At 40.2% G+C, this 14940-nt stretch overlaps 1 protein-coding gene across 1 annotated transcript; it reads left to right on the top strand.

Annotated features, from left to right (window-relative positions):
• Positions 1-3096: 3096 nt before the first annotated feature.
• Positions 3097-14067, top strand: zer1 (zyg-11 related, cell cycle regulator). The gene is made up of 9 exons (XM_035668246.1): positions 3097-3293; positions 4531-4749; positions 4873-5023; positions 9561-10015; positions 11316-11510; positions 12012-12081; positions 12926-13072; positions 13181-13354; positions 13484-14067. Exons 2-9 carry the CDS (start codon positions 4583-4585, stop codon positions 13712-13714), a joined length of 1590 nt encoding a protein of 529 aa, XP_035524139.1. The 5' UTR covers positions 3097-3293; positions 4531-4582; the 3' UTR covers positions 13715-14067.
• Positions 14068-14940: the final 873 nt, after the last annotated feature.

The raw sequence follows: 14940 nt of genomic DNA, 5'->3' as shown, positions 1-14940 counted from the left end.
AACATAATTTACATAAACATAATTAAACAAAATTTAAATTTAAAATATAATAAAATAAATTTAACTCATTGTAACTCAAAGATCAGAAAAAAACTCTCTTAGTCCCACTCAATAGCACAATGAATCGTCATTATCAATTTCTGTTTTGTAGTCATCATCTGGTGAGTCAAGCATCCACCCTGTAAGAAAAAGTGAGCTCCCCCAAAAGCCATTGTGTAGTTTGTACACTGTGTATTACTAATTATATGGAAAAAAGATTAGATAAAGGAATATATGAGTGAGTTACTGTGCATGTGTGCTCTGCTTTGCATCTGAGGTTGTGCATATTTAGCAAATTTCTGATTCTGCCGCAACTCTACTTTTTGCACTGTACACATAATGACATTAGAAACAATTAGGTGATTAAAGCTGCAGTAGGTAATTTTAACTTTTTGCCATATCGTCTGAAACTTTCACCATATCCTGACAATAGTACACGAGACAGATAATCTGTGAAAACATCAGGTTCCTCTGGTGGCTCTAGTGCTCCTAATGGTATTTTCAAGAATCCACCGGGCCTGAACAAAAACAACCAATCAGAGCCGAGAAATATGGAAAGATGCTTTGTGCTGGTGGCTTGAAAATAGCTGATTGTTGAGTCTCATTCCCAGCTGGATATATTTGGTGACATGGGAATGAGACTCAACAATCAACTACCTTTTTGTCTCAATTACCCCTCTGGCTCAGCCCCTGAACAGAGAGAACGCTAATCATCATATACACACACAGGTCACAAATACAGCACATGTAAATTGACCACAATTTTAAGGTTATGGTACAGGAATCCTGGGTTTTAATGAGTTCATAGAAGGAAGTAGAGGCATCTACAGATCCATCAGGGTACGTGAGAGGTATTTTATTACTGGAGTTAGACTGTAAACATTTTCAGATGGAGTTAAACCTCTGAATAACAAACTAATGAAGAATATTGTCTTACTGCCTTTACAGGTGTTGTTTGACACGCCCATCTCTGCAGATCTGCTGGCACATGGGCTCCTATAGGTCTCAGGTAAGACCTACTATAGCTTTCATGTCTAAGTAAAATAGCAGGTCAAGTCTTATGAATTGTGTCTTGTACTTGAACATAAAGCAGCTCCACCAGGATTTCATGAGCTTTTTTTGGATTGATGTGGCCTGAAATGTCTGATTTCATGACAGCTTTTTCTATTCAAGGCTTTTTTGCTATAAAATTGTGTTAGAAAGCGAGAAGGTGTTTTGTTTGCTTTTTCTTTGGTATATTTCATTTAGAACTGAAGGCAGAATATTGCTGTGAGAATAAATTGCTAGTAGTTGGGTGATATATGGCTGGGTGTTTTGTTGGTGGGACTTCTATGATTGGTGAACATTTTGGAAATGTTGCAAGGTCTGAAGAATTCATGGGGGATTGGTTGCATTTGCGTTAATTGTTGCAATTACAACAGTGCAACTTCATGGAGGGACTGATAAATACATGTGATCCCTTGTATGTTGTTTAAATTGCACTGGAGTCTGAACTTTTAAGTCTTCAGTAGAAGAACCGAACCAGCTCCCATCTGAGGTGAAGATATGAGTGATCTGCTGGTGGAGGAGAGTGCAGTGAGTTACCGACACACACATGCCACACCATGTCTGTAATGAGGAAAAGAGGAACAGTGAAAATAAAACTTGTGTTTTCTTTCAGTTTGAAGGCTCTGGGGCTTTGAACTGGACGACTTGAGGATCCTGAGGCCAGGCTTCTTCTCAAGCTGGTAAGACCACAATCCGGAAAAGTCTTGACGGTAGTTCGGAGTCAGCTGTTGATTTATTCTGTAAATATGTCAGGTCTACTCTTCAGATCTCACTCCTTGTTGCAGGTGTGGGAAGTGAACAACAGCATGAAGATGAGGGACATTTGAAGCCAGAAGGCTGCTCAGCTCTCAGCTCTCTACTCAGTCCCTCCTCAAGTTTCAAAAAAGTCTCTGCTGTCTTTTCTCCTCCACCAGCTCCTCTGAACAACATTGCTGGACCTCCTGCAAACAACCGCCTGGAGAAAACAGAGGAACAGCCAGAACACAGTCCAGAACCAATCTCTCCTGGGGTTGCTGATGGTGCAGAGGAGCCTGGTCTAGAGGAAGACACTGAAGCAATCAGAGAAAGAGTCTCTGACCACCAGTGCTGAACCTCCTGCCATCACTGCTGTCCAGGAGGGTTCAGCAATCAGCCAGGTTAAAACAGTGCAGCAGCCAGCATGCAGCCCAGGACCAGACTGTGCTGTGGTGCTATGTCCTCCACCTCCCCTGGGCCCTCCTGCTTCAGTCTTGGACAGTGAGGATAATTGTAAAGAGCCTACCAGAGGACCAGACTCTGCTGTGGTTTCATCTCCAACAGCTCGTCTCTCTGCACCTAATGAAGCTCCTGTCATCAGTGCAGAGCGGGATGAGCTGACCATCAGCCAGGATGAGGCCAAAATGAAGACCGAGGGTGGACTCCAGGGCTTCTTTGATTGGTTCAAAAACACACTCTGCTGCTGTTTCCTGTGTAAAGACTATTTCTCAGCTCAGTTGTTCCTTAGTTCACTTTTCATTTTTTTGTTTCATTATTTTCATGTTACAATTCTAAATAATAAATTCACTGTTACATTGCAGTTTGCATCAGTTTAATTTATTGTGAATTAATGCAAAATAAAACAACTATTAAATAGGAAGTGTAAGTTGCATCTTATGTTACAATACATAGAAAGCGTTGACTCATGGGTATTACACAGTAACTACTAAGTGTTGCAGCATCAAACAATTTGTACAGTATTACCTTGAAACAAACTAAAAAGAATTAACTTTGTTACCCTGTTACATACATTTCAGTCTAACATTATTAAGAAACGGCCATTGTTAATAGTTGCTGAGACCAAGCTATTGCCTTATTTATGGAGCCATTATTGTAGCAAAACTATTTACAAAAGTGAGTGGACAGTTGTGTAACTATCTCAGAATATTGACGTAGAATCTCAAAATCAATATTTTGAGAAAGCTTCTTGTTATATTGACTTAATCTTTTTTGTCACATTGGCGGAAATGGGCTTCCATAAGTAGTGGAGGAAGAGGAAGAACAGGAGGAAGAGATGAAGAGATGAAGAGATGGGAAAAGGAGGAGGTGTAATAGAAGTACTGGGAGGTGGAGCATGAGGTGGAGCCTGTTTGTTGACATCCGACAACAACGAAAGGCAGATGAGTGAAGACTGGTGATAATAACTCCATTTCTCGCCCTCATCGAGACACACAGCCTTGGCGAGAGCTAAGGTAGAGCCCTGTCCGCTGAGCCGGTCACTCACACACCGCTGACCGCTGCTCGTAGCCCGCATCTCCACACACAGCTGTTAGCTAGCGCTAGCCCCACTGGCTAACTTACCTAACACCATAGCTGGGAAAGCCATCGTTAGCCACAAGCTAATTTAGACGCTGGAATGACACCGTATCGGCAAGTTAAGGCTTTACTCAGAATAACAGGTGTTGCTCTTTGGTATTTTTGTTTTTTGCGAGTGAGTTAGCTAACAGTTGTTTTCTGTTTGTCCGTAGCTATCTAGCGTCAGTGTTGGTAAAGTATACTATTATTCAGTGCAGCTCAGCAGCTAGCTAGCCATCTTAGTAACAGTGTGCTGCTACTCCCTCAGGAGTCATTGCTCTGTGTGGTTAACTAACAAACTAGTAATACCAGCCAAAAAGACACGGCAAGCTAGCCTACTAGCTTCAGCTTATTAACATGGGCCTTTCATATTAATATAAATAAGATCAGTTTGTTATTAATGTTGAAACAAGTTGTAACAAAGTAGGCAACATTAGTTGCTAACAGTAGCCAGCCCTAGGCAAAGGTCTCAGTTTATTATGGTAGCAAGGCGCTTTGACAGTAATGTGCCTGTTGATTTAGTAATACAGTGAGAGCTTGCAGGAGATAAGTCTGATGTTATTTTGGATTGAATGTCATTACTTTAATTGTTATCTCTGTTAATATATTTAAGGGCACCACACACAACATTTTACATTAGAAACAGATATTTGTTTACACCATGGCACAACCTCCTGCTGTGACCTTTACAATGTTCCATATCAATCACATCTGTATATAAAAAGTTGTATATAGTATACATGTAACTCTATTTTTTCTATTGTCATTATTTCTTGTATTTTTCGATTCTGTTTTTTATTTAAAGTGTATTTTCTTCTCTAGTGTGTTGTATCTGGAGCTGCTGTAACGTAAATTTCCCCAGTGTGGGACCAATAAAGTCTATGCATCTTATCTTATCTCATCTTATCTAAAACATTAATGGTAGTAGAACGATAGTGGATAAATGAGGCAGATATTTGCTTATTGGTATAACTATAGTGACCCTACATGTGCTGTATTTGTATACACATTTATTTTTTAATCTTCACATTGAAAGAGTCAGTATTACCTAGTTTGCCGTTTCCCACCAGAAGCAGCCCCCTGTGTTGAGTAATGGTTCCTAACCCTTTACTTTGTTCCACACACTCCTCCAAGGTCCCCTGCACCTCGCTGTCTTTGATCTGAGCCCGGAGAAGAAGAGGCTAACATGGCAGCCAAAGCAGGAGACAACCCCGACAGCCTCATGACTCTGGCAACCGTCTTCTGCCTGAGGAACCTCAGGAAGACCATGTGCTACCAGGGGTTCAGGAACAAGCTCTGCCTGCGTTCAGACATCTTCCTTCCAAGCGAAATCTGCGACAAGCTGGTCAACACGTACGTAACAGGATACACTGATTTCTGAATTATCAGTCTGTCGAAATGTGCCATGTTTGATGCAATATTACAGATTCTGTGTTTGCAAAAGGGCTTTTGATTCCTTTTTTTTTGTTTTAACAGATATATGGAGTTGGTCCACACAGACAGTAACTTTGAACCGGAGGAGAGCTTCTTCCAACTGTTCTCAGACCCTCGAAGCACCAGACTGACCAGGGTACAGCTGAGAGAAGACTTTGTGCGTGACAGAGATCTGGAGGCCATTAGAAAACAGGTGGGATGCTGCATCTTAGTCAAAGACTAGTTTTTCAAAATAAGCTGATGTTGTCTTAAGATAACAATCCCTGTGGAACATCTCCACTTGAAAACCTAAATGTTAAAAGCACTTTTTTAAAGCAAAATTAAACTTTTACTTTTACTGCTTTTTACACCCTCATTACACTCTTATTTTTTTAGTTTTGGGAAAACTACTTTCCAAACTCCCTGCTTCAGTTTTGCTGTATCCTCCTTACAGGTTTCGCAGTGGTCCCTACTATAGACCCATTTTTGTCTCTTTTAGGGGGGGACAGGGATCTTTAGTAGGAGATAGCAGTTCCATATGTCTGTCTGTCTTAAAGCAGTGAACCTGAAGATTAATTTGAGTTCAGATTGCCTGTGTGTCAATTTGTTCATAATGAATTGTATAAACACATTTTGTTGGGGCACATGTTAAAATAAAATATATAATATATAATATGTAAAAGGGCTTAGAGCATTATGGTTAAGGTGTTTGCTGGCAGTTTCCAAGTTGTTGCACCCATTTTTGGGCTCTTGAAAAATGTATCAAAATGGTGAAAAATCCTTCCCAAATTTTAAGGCACATTAAGGTGCCAAAGACTTGAGGAACACCATAGAAAAAATAGGCTGTGTTTTGGTATCAAACATCTTTGACATTTAGAGATTTCTGTAAGAATTGAATTTTTCACCGATTGGATGGCAACACTTCTGTTCTGGAAATTGCCCAAAACCCCCTTATTGTTGATATATCTAGGAAAGCCATACATCATCCGAAAGCCCTCAGTCTCCAGTTTGTTCTTGTACAGTTTCGTGAAACTGCATGCGTCCTAAAAAAACAGAAATTTTGAAACTAGTTTTCCAGTCATGGAAACACGTGTAAATTGATTAAAATGACCAAATATCTTAAAAATAATCGGGAACATTTTAACTGTGTTTTAGTCCTTCATTCATATCTATACTTCAGATCGCCTACACATTGTTTGAAACCCAACCGTTGGTACAATAACCTTACCCCCAAATTCCACCAGACACAGCTGCGACTAGTTCCGGCTCCACCGCCGTTGCCTACGCTCTAAATTCCACCTGAAGCGCTGCGGCATGTCCCAGAAGTGCCCCTTCGCTCTGCTCCCTGTAGAGTACGTGGCTCTTTTATTTTTGACGGAAGCTGCGACCCATTACGTCAAGCAGCACAGAGCAGCAGATCGCACTGGCAGGAAGTCAGCCACAGAAACTGCATAGATAGATAGATAGATCGATAGATAGATAGATACTTTATTTATCCCGAGGGAAGTTCAAGTCAATAGACAATTCAGTCAGGCTCCCCTGTAGTTCACATCCTGATTCATGGGATTTACTAACCTGTTATGGTTGTTTTGCTAGGCTAAACAGGGCTTGGATAGGCATGGGACAATATAAAAAGTTCATGTCATGATAATCTTGGCCAAAATAATTGCAATACACGATATAATCATGATAATCATGAAAATAAAGTTCATACTTTAAAAATCACTACATTTTGTTAAGAAAGAAATATTTATTGCATCACCAGCATATGAACCTCATCTCCCTGTATCTTCACTTTGGAATCTTTACTATTTCCACACATCCAGTTTAACTCTTTTTGGTTGGGGATACAATGGGATTTAGTGTATGCTGGAGAGGTAGACAGCTGTTTCAGGTCAAGCCATGTGAGACTATCATGATAATGGAAATTGACCACGATATATTTATAGGGTTTTTTATCACAATATGCGATAATATTGCATATCGTCCCATCCTTATCTGTGATCACTTTCTCTCCTGAATTATTATTGATACAACTAATCAAACTCCTGGTTAGCAAATACATGTATTTTCCAAAATGTGAATATTAATCTACTAGTTTACTTTTTTAGGTAGTTGCAACCATATTTGAAACATACATCAGATCAGATCAGTTTTGCGTTCTGTTACTTAAACATGCATCTGAAAAGAAAAGTGTAACAGTGTGGCAATTTCAGATTATACCTTTAAATTAGTAATTTTACAGTTATTTACTTTATTTACAGTTTTTAATATCCAAACCTCAGAAAGGAGGCTCTTCAAAGAAGATCTTCTGGATGTTCTTGTTGCAAGTGCTCAAATGTTCTACCAAATATCATTTTAAGCTCCATGTCCACAAAACAGACCTTTGAGTTCCTTCCTGAGTTGCTAACCTTTATTTAGCAGTTAGTACTGTTTGGACAAACACTTGTGAAGTATTAGCTGGATACCTGACACCTCCCCTCATAGTAATGTAGGGTTCTTCTTGCACCAGTACTGTCAGGACGTTAGAACTGGGGGGAGTGGCTGTTTGGTTTTCTGTTACCAGTAATTACCACTCAAAGAAATTGTGTCAAGTGACAATCAAGAAACTGTAGTTAATGGTATTGCACTTCAATCCTCACTGTCCCACTGAAAACCACTGAAAGATTAAATGCAAATAAATGCAGTGATATCTTGATATAGTACTCTCATTATATGACCTTGTTTTAGGTGGAACATACCAATGTTTGGTAACTGAAGAATGTTTATAATGTGTCACATATTCCTTGTTTTCAGTTTTCTAAAATAAATTATTTTACTATGTAATGTGGCAGTTTTGTTTTAAAGTACAGTATGAATATTTAGTTCTCAGAATCATGGAACATCTAATGGTAGACAGACATAATATGTGACATACAAAGAAATATGTCTACAATCTTTATTTATATTTTCCTACACTTGATTGTGTTCCTCATCCACCAATGTGTCAAAGCAAATTCCTTCCTACATGGCAATAAACCTGATTCTGATTCTTCAAAAAAAAACATCCAGTAAGATACTGGAGGCAGGCAGACTAAAACACTTACTAAAGTTGATTGGGACGCAAGGAAAAAAAGCAGTTAGCAGTGTTGGTGGGTGGGAAGCCAGTTAGGGATCATGTCCTTGTTGCAGCACTTGTGATTTCTTTGGTGGGCTTTTTACACTTTCTCCTCTTTTCCAAACCATCACCAGACAAAAAGAGCAGACGGAGTTGGCAGCTGTAATGACCAGTGAACCCAGATTGGTTAAAAAAAGGCAAAAATACAAAAGAAGATGTAAATAGGTAGTACACATAGAGTATTTTTTGTTCTCAAGTATGTGTTGGTTACTTTAGGTATGTGGTTATACTTTTGATGAATAATGGTAGGTCTTGTAAGAAAGAGACCACTGATGTACTATGCAGGCTACTTATCCTGTAAGTGTGGGGATGGAACAAATAATTCATATAGTATTACATTGCAGTACAGTCTCTTATATCACAAGAGACTGCACTGTGTGATGTTGGTCCAGTCAAATGTCCTTCAACTCCAAACATCGCAAATCTGGAATTGTGCTGCTTTCTGCCAGTTTGCTAGGTTGGCACTGTTCAACACTGGGATGATGGATCATGTATGCAGTTTGTGACCCATACCGTCTTATTTCCTCCCAAGAAGGTTATGTTTTCATTGACGAAATCAGCGGCAAAGGCGGAACACAGCATGGCTGTGCCCGGTGGAATTTGGGGGTAACTTTCCACTACTATTCCAAATAGGACACTATTCCATATTTTAAGGGGTGTTCTGGAAGTGTTCAGAATGGAGCATTTTCAGATCAAGACGTGGGATACACCAATATTATTCAGGTTTTAGAGGCATTCTTTGGACATGTATACAGCACATTTGGAATATGTGTCTTTGCCTGTTACAACCAGCTCTGTGGGGGAAAAAAAGCCCACATTTCTGGTCGGAAAGAAGAAATTGTTAAACATCATGAAAGACTTGGATATCTACAGGTTTTTGGATATGTGCAAATATCGCAACACCGACCTTTTTTTAAGAAGGAGGTTAAACAAATGAAAGTGGGAGGTTGTGTTCACACGGTCAAACAAGTCCGCCCCCGGTGGCAAACTTTGAAAAAAATCCTCTTTTAATGATGTTTTTTTTTTTTTTTAAAGGGGATAAATTCCTTGTACAGTATGTCATTAACAGTTCAGTCAATAGGAGTAAGCTGCTTGTAAACGGGAATATTAGTGGAATATTCATTTAACTTCCATGTAAACAGCTTAGTATGAATATCGTCTTTTTTTTGGAGGGCAAAAACCGCATTTTGTGCATGTAGATGTAGTCAACATACTTAGATACAGGTTCAAAATCCGTCTGGTGGGTTCTGAGTTATATGCTTTAATAAAAATCTGTGTAACATCAGACGGTTTTTCCTTACTCTGTCCCTTCACCTCTTTTACATAATAGTGCTGCATTTGGAAGTTTCTGTAAAAAATGTATATGGCCTATGGCATATATATATATATGGCACATATATATGGCACATATATATGGCACAGATAAATCTACTAATTCACCATCCTTCACTAAAGAAGAATGTAATGTGATACTCGTCTTGTATTGTAAGTTAACCTGTGGCCTCTGTCCTTATAGTTGATTTAGTGGAGGAATTTATAAAGGAAAATCCAGTCATTCATGATCCTTCAATAAATTCTTTGTGTGTTCTGCCAGGACTTGATTGAGCTCCACCTCACCTACTGCAACAGTCTGTCATCCCGCAGCTTGAAAACACTGACCTGCTTTCGTGAGACCCTGGTGTCTCTTTGTCTCTTTGGCTGCAACCACATCTTCTACCGGAAGGGTGGCGCCCCGCTCGCATGCAACGAGGATACCGAGGACGAGGAGGAGGAGAGCCCTGCTTCTAGGCAAATGCTAGAGACTGACTTTAACTTCCAGGGGTTCAACCGCCTCAGGTTGCTCAACTTGGGTGGCCTGCCTGACGAGGTGGATGCTGAGAGCCTGCTCAAACCCCTGAAGTCACTCACCTCACTAGATCTATCTAATGTACAGTTGCTGGGAACAGCTTTTCTCACACAGTGGAAAGATAGACTGGCATCTCTTGTTCTCTACAACGTGGACCTGTCAGAGGAGTTGGTCAATACAGTGGTGGAGATTGTTAATCTCAGGTAAGTTGGGAGGAGGCTTTTATGTATAAATTGTCATTATACTTGCTAATAGTAATTTTACTGATGTGCTGCAAGTGGTGGAAAACTGCATTCAAACCTAAGTTCTGTGTAGCTTCATCTAAATCATTCAAGTTAAAATTAGATTATGCACTGGACCGAAGTTTTAGAGTTGTTTATGGACCAATCCAAGAGGCCTAACTTACATTTTGCGTCCCTTTTTTCAGGTGCTTGGACAAATTGAGTTATTTACTAAAGCACCAATATTTAGCGGTTTTAAAATGGAAGAAAAGCTTCACCACTAACAATTGTGTGTCATGCAATATGTATGCATACAACAGATCTTACTTAACAGCACTTTATGAAAAATCTGTTTATTAGGTTCTGTAGTCTTAGTAAATGCCCTGTTACGTAAACAAAAAAAAAATAGCTACAAATTCCTATGGTGGAAAGTGTGGATGGAGGGTTTCAGATGATGTTTGACCAATCCAGAAAGCACGTCTGTTAGGTTATATACCTGAAATTTACTTGCCACTAGATATCGCACTAGAGCACCAGGATCTCAGACCAAAACAATTGGATGCCATGCCCTACCAGACTCCATTGACAAAACCAGTAATTTTACCTAGCAGATAAGTGTAAAACACACTTCACACTGGAGAGAAACAAAATAAAACTCACCAAAAGTGTTAGTTGTTCAACTGTCTTTGCTGAGTTGGTTGGAAAAATCCTTTTTTCCTGACGTATATGATACAATAGCCGAGAAACAGATTGTTGTAGCTTCTATGTAACATTGGCTAATCCTTTGGAACAAATGCACCTGTCAGAGTGCGTCCACTAACGGTAGCTGTTTTTGCCACTGACAGACTCTGATTGTTATGGTCTGACAACATTATGTAAAGGATCCCTACAGAGATAGACCTTTTGTTTAACCAGAAACAACCGTAATATCACATTAGGAACTGCATTATCATCCAATAAAGCATTGTACCACATTGCAATAAAAACAATCACAATATTAAAGGTTGTATTGTTGAATAGTGTAGCAGATTACTGTGAAAACAATGTGAACAATGCATTTGTAGTGATGAACCTACAGAGAATTATCAGCTGAATCATAGTGGATTAAAAGGTAGGTTTGAATTCTTCAAGTCTGCCCTAATATTATATTTCCTTCCTTCAGTATTGCTAACATTTGTAAATTCCCATTCATTTTGATGTCCCAATGCCTACTGTATGTTGTTCCCTTTATATGCCCACTAATCATCAAAAATGTGTCACTGTCATCAATAAAACTCTTCAGACATCTTGACATCTCACGGGAGAGCAGGCGAACCTCTAAGATTAAGATGACCAGGAAGATCCTGACGGCCATCGTGCAGCGTCTGGTCAACCTGGTGTCACTGGACATCTCGGGTCACGTTATGCTGGACAACTGCACGGTTCCACACTTTGAAGAAGCTATGGGTCGGCCAAGGTGGGTGGCTGTGGCTCAGAGGTAGACTGGGTCGTCCACTAATCGGAAGGTTATTGGTTCAATCCTCGGCTCCTCTCACTGCATGCCGAAGTGTCCTTGAGCAAGACGCTGAACCCCAAATTGCTCCCAATGCTGTGCATTGGTATATGAGTATGTATGAATGATCAGTTTCCGTTCTGGTGAGCAGGTGGTTATGCAGGCCACTGGTGTCGTGAATGGGGTGGGAGTGTGGCATGTAGTGTACAGCTGCATTGTAGTACAGTCCATACCATTACCATTTGCAACTCAGAGTGTACACTGGATATATTAAAAAAAAGGCCTAATTGCAGAGTTTTTGAAATTGCTTTTGCACTTTCATATTTACTCTGAGCTGAAACCTTCTGAACAAGGCCCTTTGCTTTCTTTTCTTTCCTTCTTTCTTTCTTTCTTTCTTTCTTCTTTCTTCTTTCTTCTCTTTCTTTCTTTTCTCTTCTTAGCATCGGGAGCCATGAAGGAGCAGATCTATCCTTTCAGGAGCTGAAGGAGGCCCCTGCAGTTTCTAGGGTTATATGACACACCTCTGCAATGTGCACGCACATTCCCCGCTTACAAGGTACTGCGTTATCCAAAGGCTAGACACACAATACAGTTTTTGGCCTGGATCATAATAGTTATTTTTATAACTAAGCCAACAGAGTCCTTTCATTGTCTGGCGAGTTGCTGCTGACAGTCAGAAGATAAAATGATTACGGTGGTCATGTTCAGTATTCTTATCAGTTTACTTCCTCCATGAGATGGATTGCCAGTCAGCATTGACATTGTTTTCATTGACATGGTTCTATCTTCATTTAGAACATGACCTTGTCACAGGTGTAAGTTGGAGAAATGAAAATGAAACTAGTTGAAAATGGGGAAAAAAGGGAATCGATTATACCAATATTTAGATAATATTTTATTACAGGGTTCGTACAAAGTCTCTAAAGTTTGGAAAACATTTAAAGGTCCAGTGTGTAACATTGAGGAGGATCTACTGTCAGGAATGAATTATAATATTTATAGGTATGGTTTCATTAGTGTATAATCACCTGAATGTAGGAACTGTTGCGTTACCTTAGAATGAGCTGTTTTTATCCACAAATGCCAAGCATCGCCTTTTTTACGGAGTCCCCCATGTTGACCTACCATGTTTCTACAGTAGCCCACAATGGACAAACCAGCCACTGTTTCATGGCCACTGTATTTGCGAGGGTGTTGCAATCTGCAACTACACCTCTAGATGCAACTAAATCTTTACCACTGGTGCTTTAAGTATTCTAGAAAAGGGCCTTTATACCTTCACCTTTCAGTAAATTGGTCAATTCACCCTTTATGTGATGCGGGAAAGGACCCGTTGTTACCAGTTTCTCCTTACCAGGTACATTGTAAACTGGTTAAATCTGTCTTTCTGGCTTTTTCAGGTGACTGGATCCAAGAATGAAGACCAGGTCCTGAATGCCATTGAGGCTTACACAGAGTTTCGCCCTGAGCTGGCCCACAGAGCCATCAATCAGCTGTTTGACATCGCCAGGATACAGCACTGCAGCCAACTGCTCCGAGCTTTGCAAGTATGATGACTTTAAGTTAAAGGAGGTGATACCAGTGACTTCTAACGTGTGCAGTGATTCAGCATGTTGTTTTCTCTCTCACACCTCTGCTATAAACTGTCCTTTCAGCTTGTCATAGCAGCATTGAAGTGCCATAAATATGATAAGAGCGTCCAGGTGACGGGCAGCGCTGCTCTCTTCTACCTGACCAACACAGAGTACCGCAGTGACCAGAGCGTGCGGTTGCGCAGAGAGGTCATTCAGGTGGTGCTAAATGGAATGGAGCAGTACCAGGAGGTCACTGTAAGTCTATTAATTGATTGATTCAATGAGAAAATGGTCTATTAGATCTACATTATGTTGCTCTTCAGACTTTAGTAAAGTTTTCAGACTCGTAATCCTTCCTGTATCCCCCTCTCTGCCTCTCACCAGGTCCAGAGGAACTGCTGCTTGACTCTGTGCAACTTCAGTATTCCAGAGGAGCTGGAGTTCCAGTACAGTCGGGTCAACCAGCTGCTGCTGAAAATCCTTGAGCCGGCCAGGCAGGATGAGTCCATCCAGAGAATTGCTGTGCACCTCTGCAACGCTCTGGTCTGTCAGGTGGACAACCATCACAAGGAAGCTGTGGGGAAGATGGGCTTTGTCAAGGTAACATTTATATGAGCTTGTTTCCTCTGTTGTTGTGAAATTAGATTTTCGGGGTTAAAGAGATCAGATGTCATTTGTGTTGTTAGATTTGACCATTACTTTTGAAAGAACATCGCTCTTGTAAGGAAGAGCTGCCACAGTGCAGAGCCCATGGATCCACTCCAGTTCTCAGGCCAGTTACTTGGTCAAGGCCAACGGCAGGAGTATTCCTAATATCTAACAAGCTTATTTTTGGGATGGCAGGAAACCAGAGCACCCAGAGGAAATCCACATGAACACGGAGTGAACATGCTCCACAGTGTGTAGACAGTATTGTAGTTGTGTCTCTGTGTTGGGAAAATTAATTGTAGTTCTGTATATATATGTATATTCTAGATTTTTGATAACTATCCCACCACATTTATAGGAATAAAATACCTACCAGAGAGGGGAGGAGAGGAGCAGTATACTGAATGAATTTAATTTAATCAGGTAGTCTCATTGATATCAAGGTCTCTTTTTCAAGAAAGAGTGGGGAAACATAGTCAACCAGCATGCAAGAACACATTGAGCAACAAATATTGTTCAGAAAAGCAAAAATTAGGGTAATGTTAAATTATTTGTCCTGCCTGTGAATAGGCCCTGCAGTGGGTCAGACTCTGCTGTCATATATCTACTGAGCCCTCTGACAGGTGACACCATTCTCTAGCCTTGACCTAACCTTAAAGCTGCCTTTAACTCCCACTCTCCATTAAGAGCAGATACCCGGCGACTTGACCTGAGCTCATGTTTACATTGTATCTGCTGAGGCTACACCACAGTGGCTGCCCCCCCACTCCCTAGTTTCATGTAAACGCTATGGCTACTCAGTTGACCCTTCCTAAGTCCCGCCCCTTTTTGCCAATAACAGTTGAGCAAGCCTCGGTTAACTTCCTCCTTTCCTCTACTTGGATATGCTGTGTGCTGGCCTCACCTACTTTGAAAAGACAACATATATATATATTATATTATTATATTATTATACATATACAACATATATAGTGTCACATCTTAAGTTGCTCCTAAAAAGCCTTTAGTTTTACACAGAAAGTAAGTGCTTTTTTGGTTTTCAGGTAATATTATTAATAGGAATTCTGAGTGACAGTCTACTATCGAGACAAATTCCTATGACTCAGTGAAAGTGATTTAAAGGTTAAAGTTTGACAGGATAGTCGGAGACAGAAGAGAGAATACCATGTGCTTGATCTTATCTGCATTTCAAA

This window comes from Morone saxatilis, unplaced genomic scaffold, assembly GCF_004916995.1.
Source record: "Morone saxatilis isolate NCDOM2014 unplaced genomic scaffold, NCSU_SB_2.0 Contig21, whole genome shotgun sequence".
Taxonomy (NCBI): Eukaryota; Metazoa; Chordata; class Actinopteri; family Moronidae; genus Morone; species Morone saxatilis.
The sequence above is the reverse complement of the archived record's forward strand: the minus strand, read 5'-3'. Positions and strand labels throughout refer to the sequence as shown.

Excerpts from the sequence above, each read along its gene's own strand:
- zer1 (XM_035668246.1), top strand. The coding sequence starts at position 4,583 with ATGGCAGCCAAAGCAGGAGACAACCCCGACAGCCTCATGACTCTGGCA. Across the intron at positions 12,082-12,925 it reads GCACATTCCCCGCTTACAAG|GTGACTGGATCCAAGAATGA; the intron begins GTACTGCGTTAT and ends TGGCTTTTTCAG. Across the intron at positions 13,073-13,180 it reads AACTGCTCCGAGCTTTGCAA|CTTGTCATAGCAGCATTGAA; the intron begins GTATGATGACTT and ends CTGTCCTTTCAG.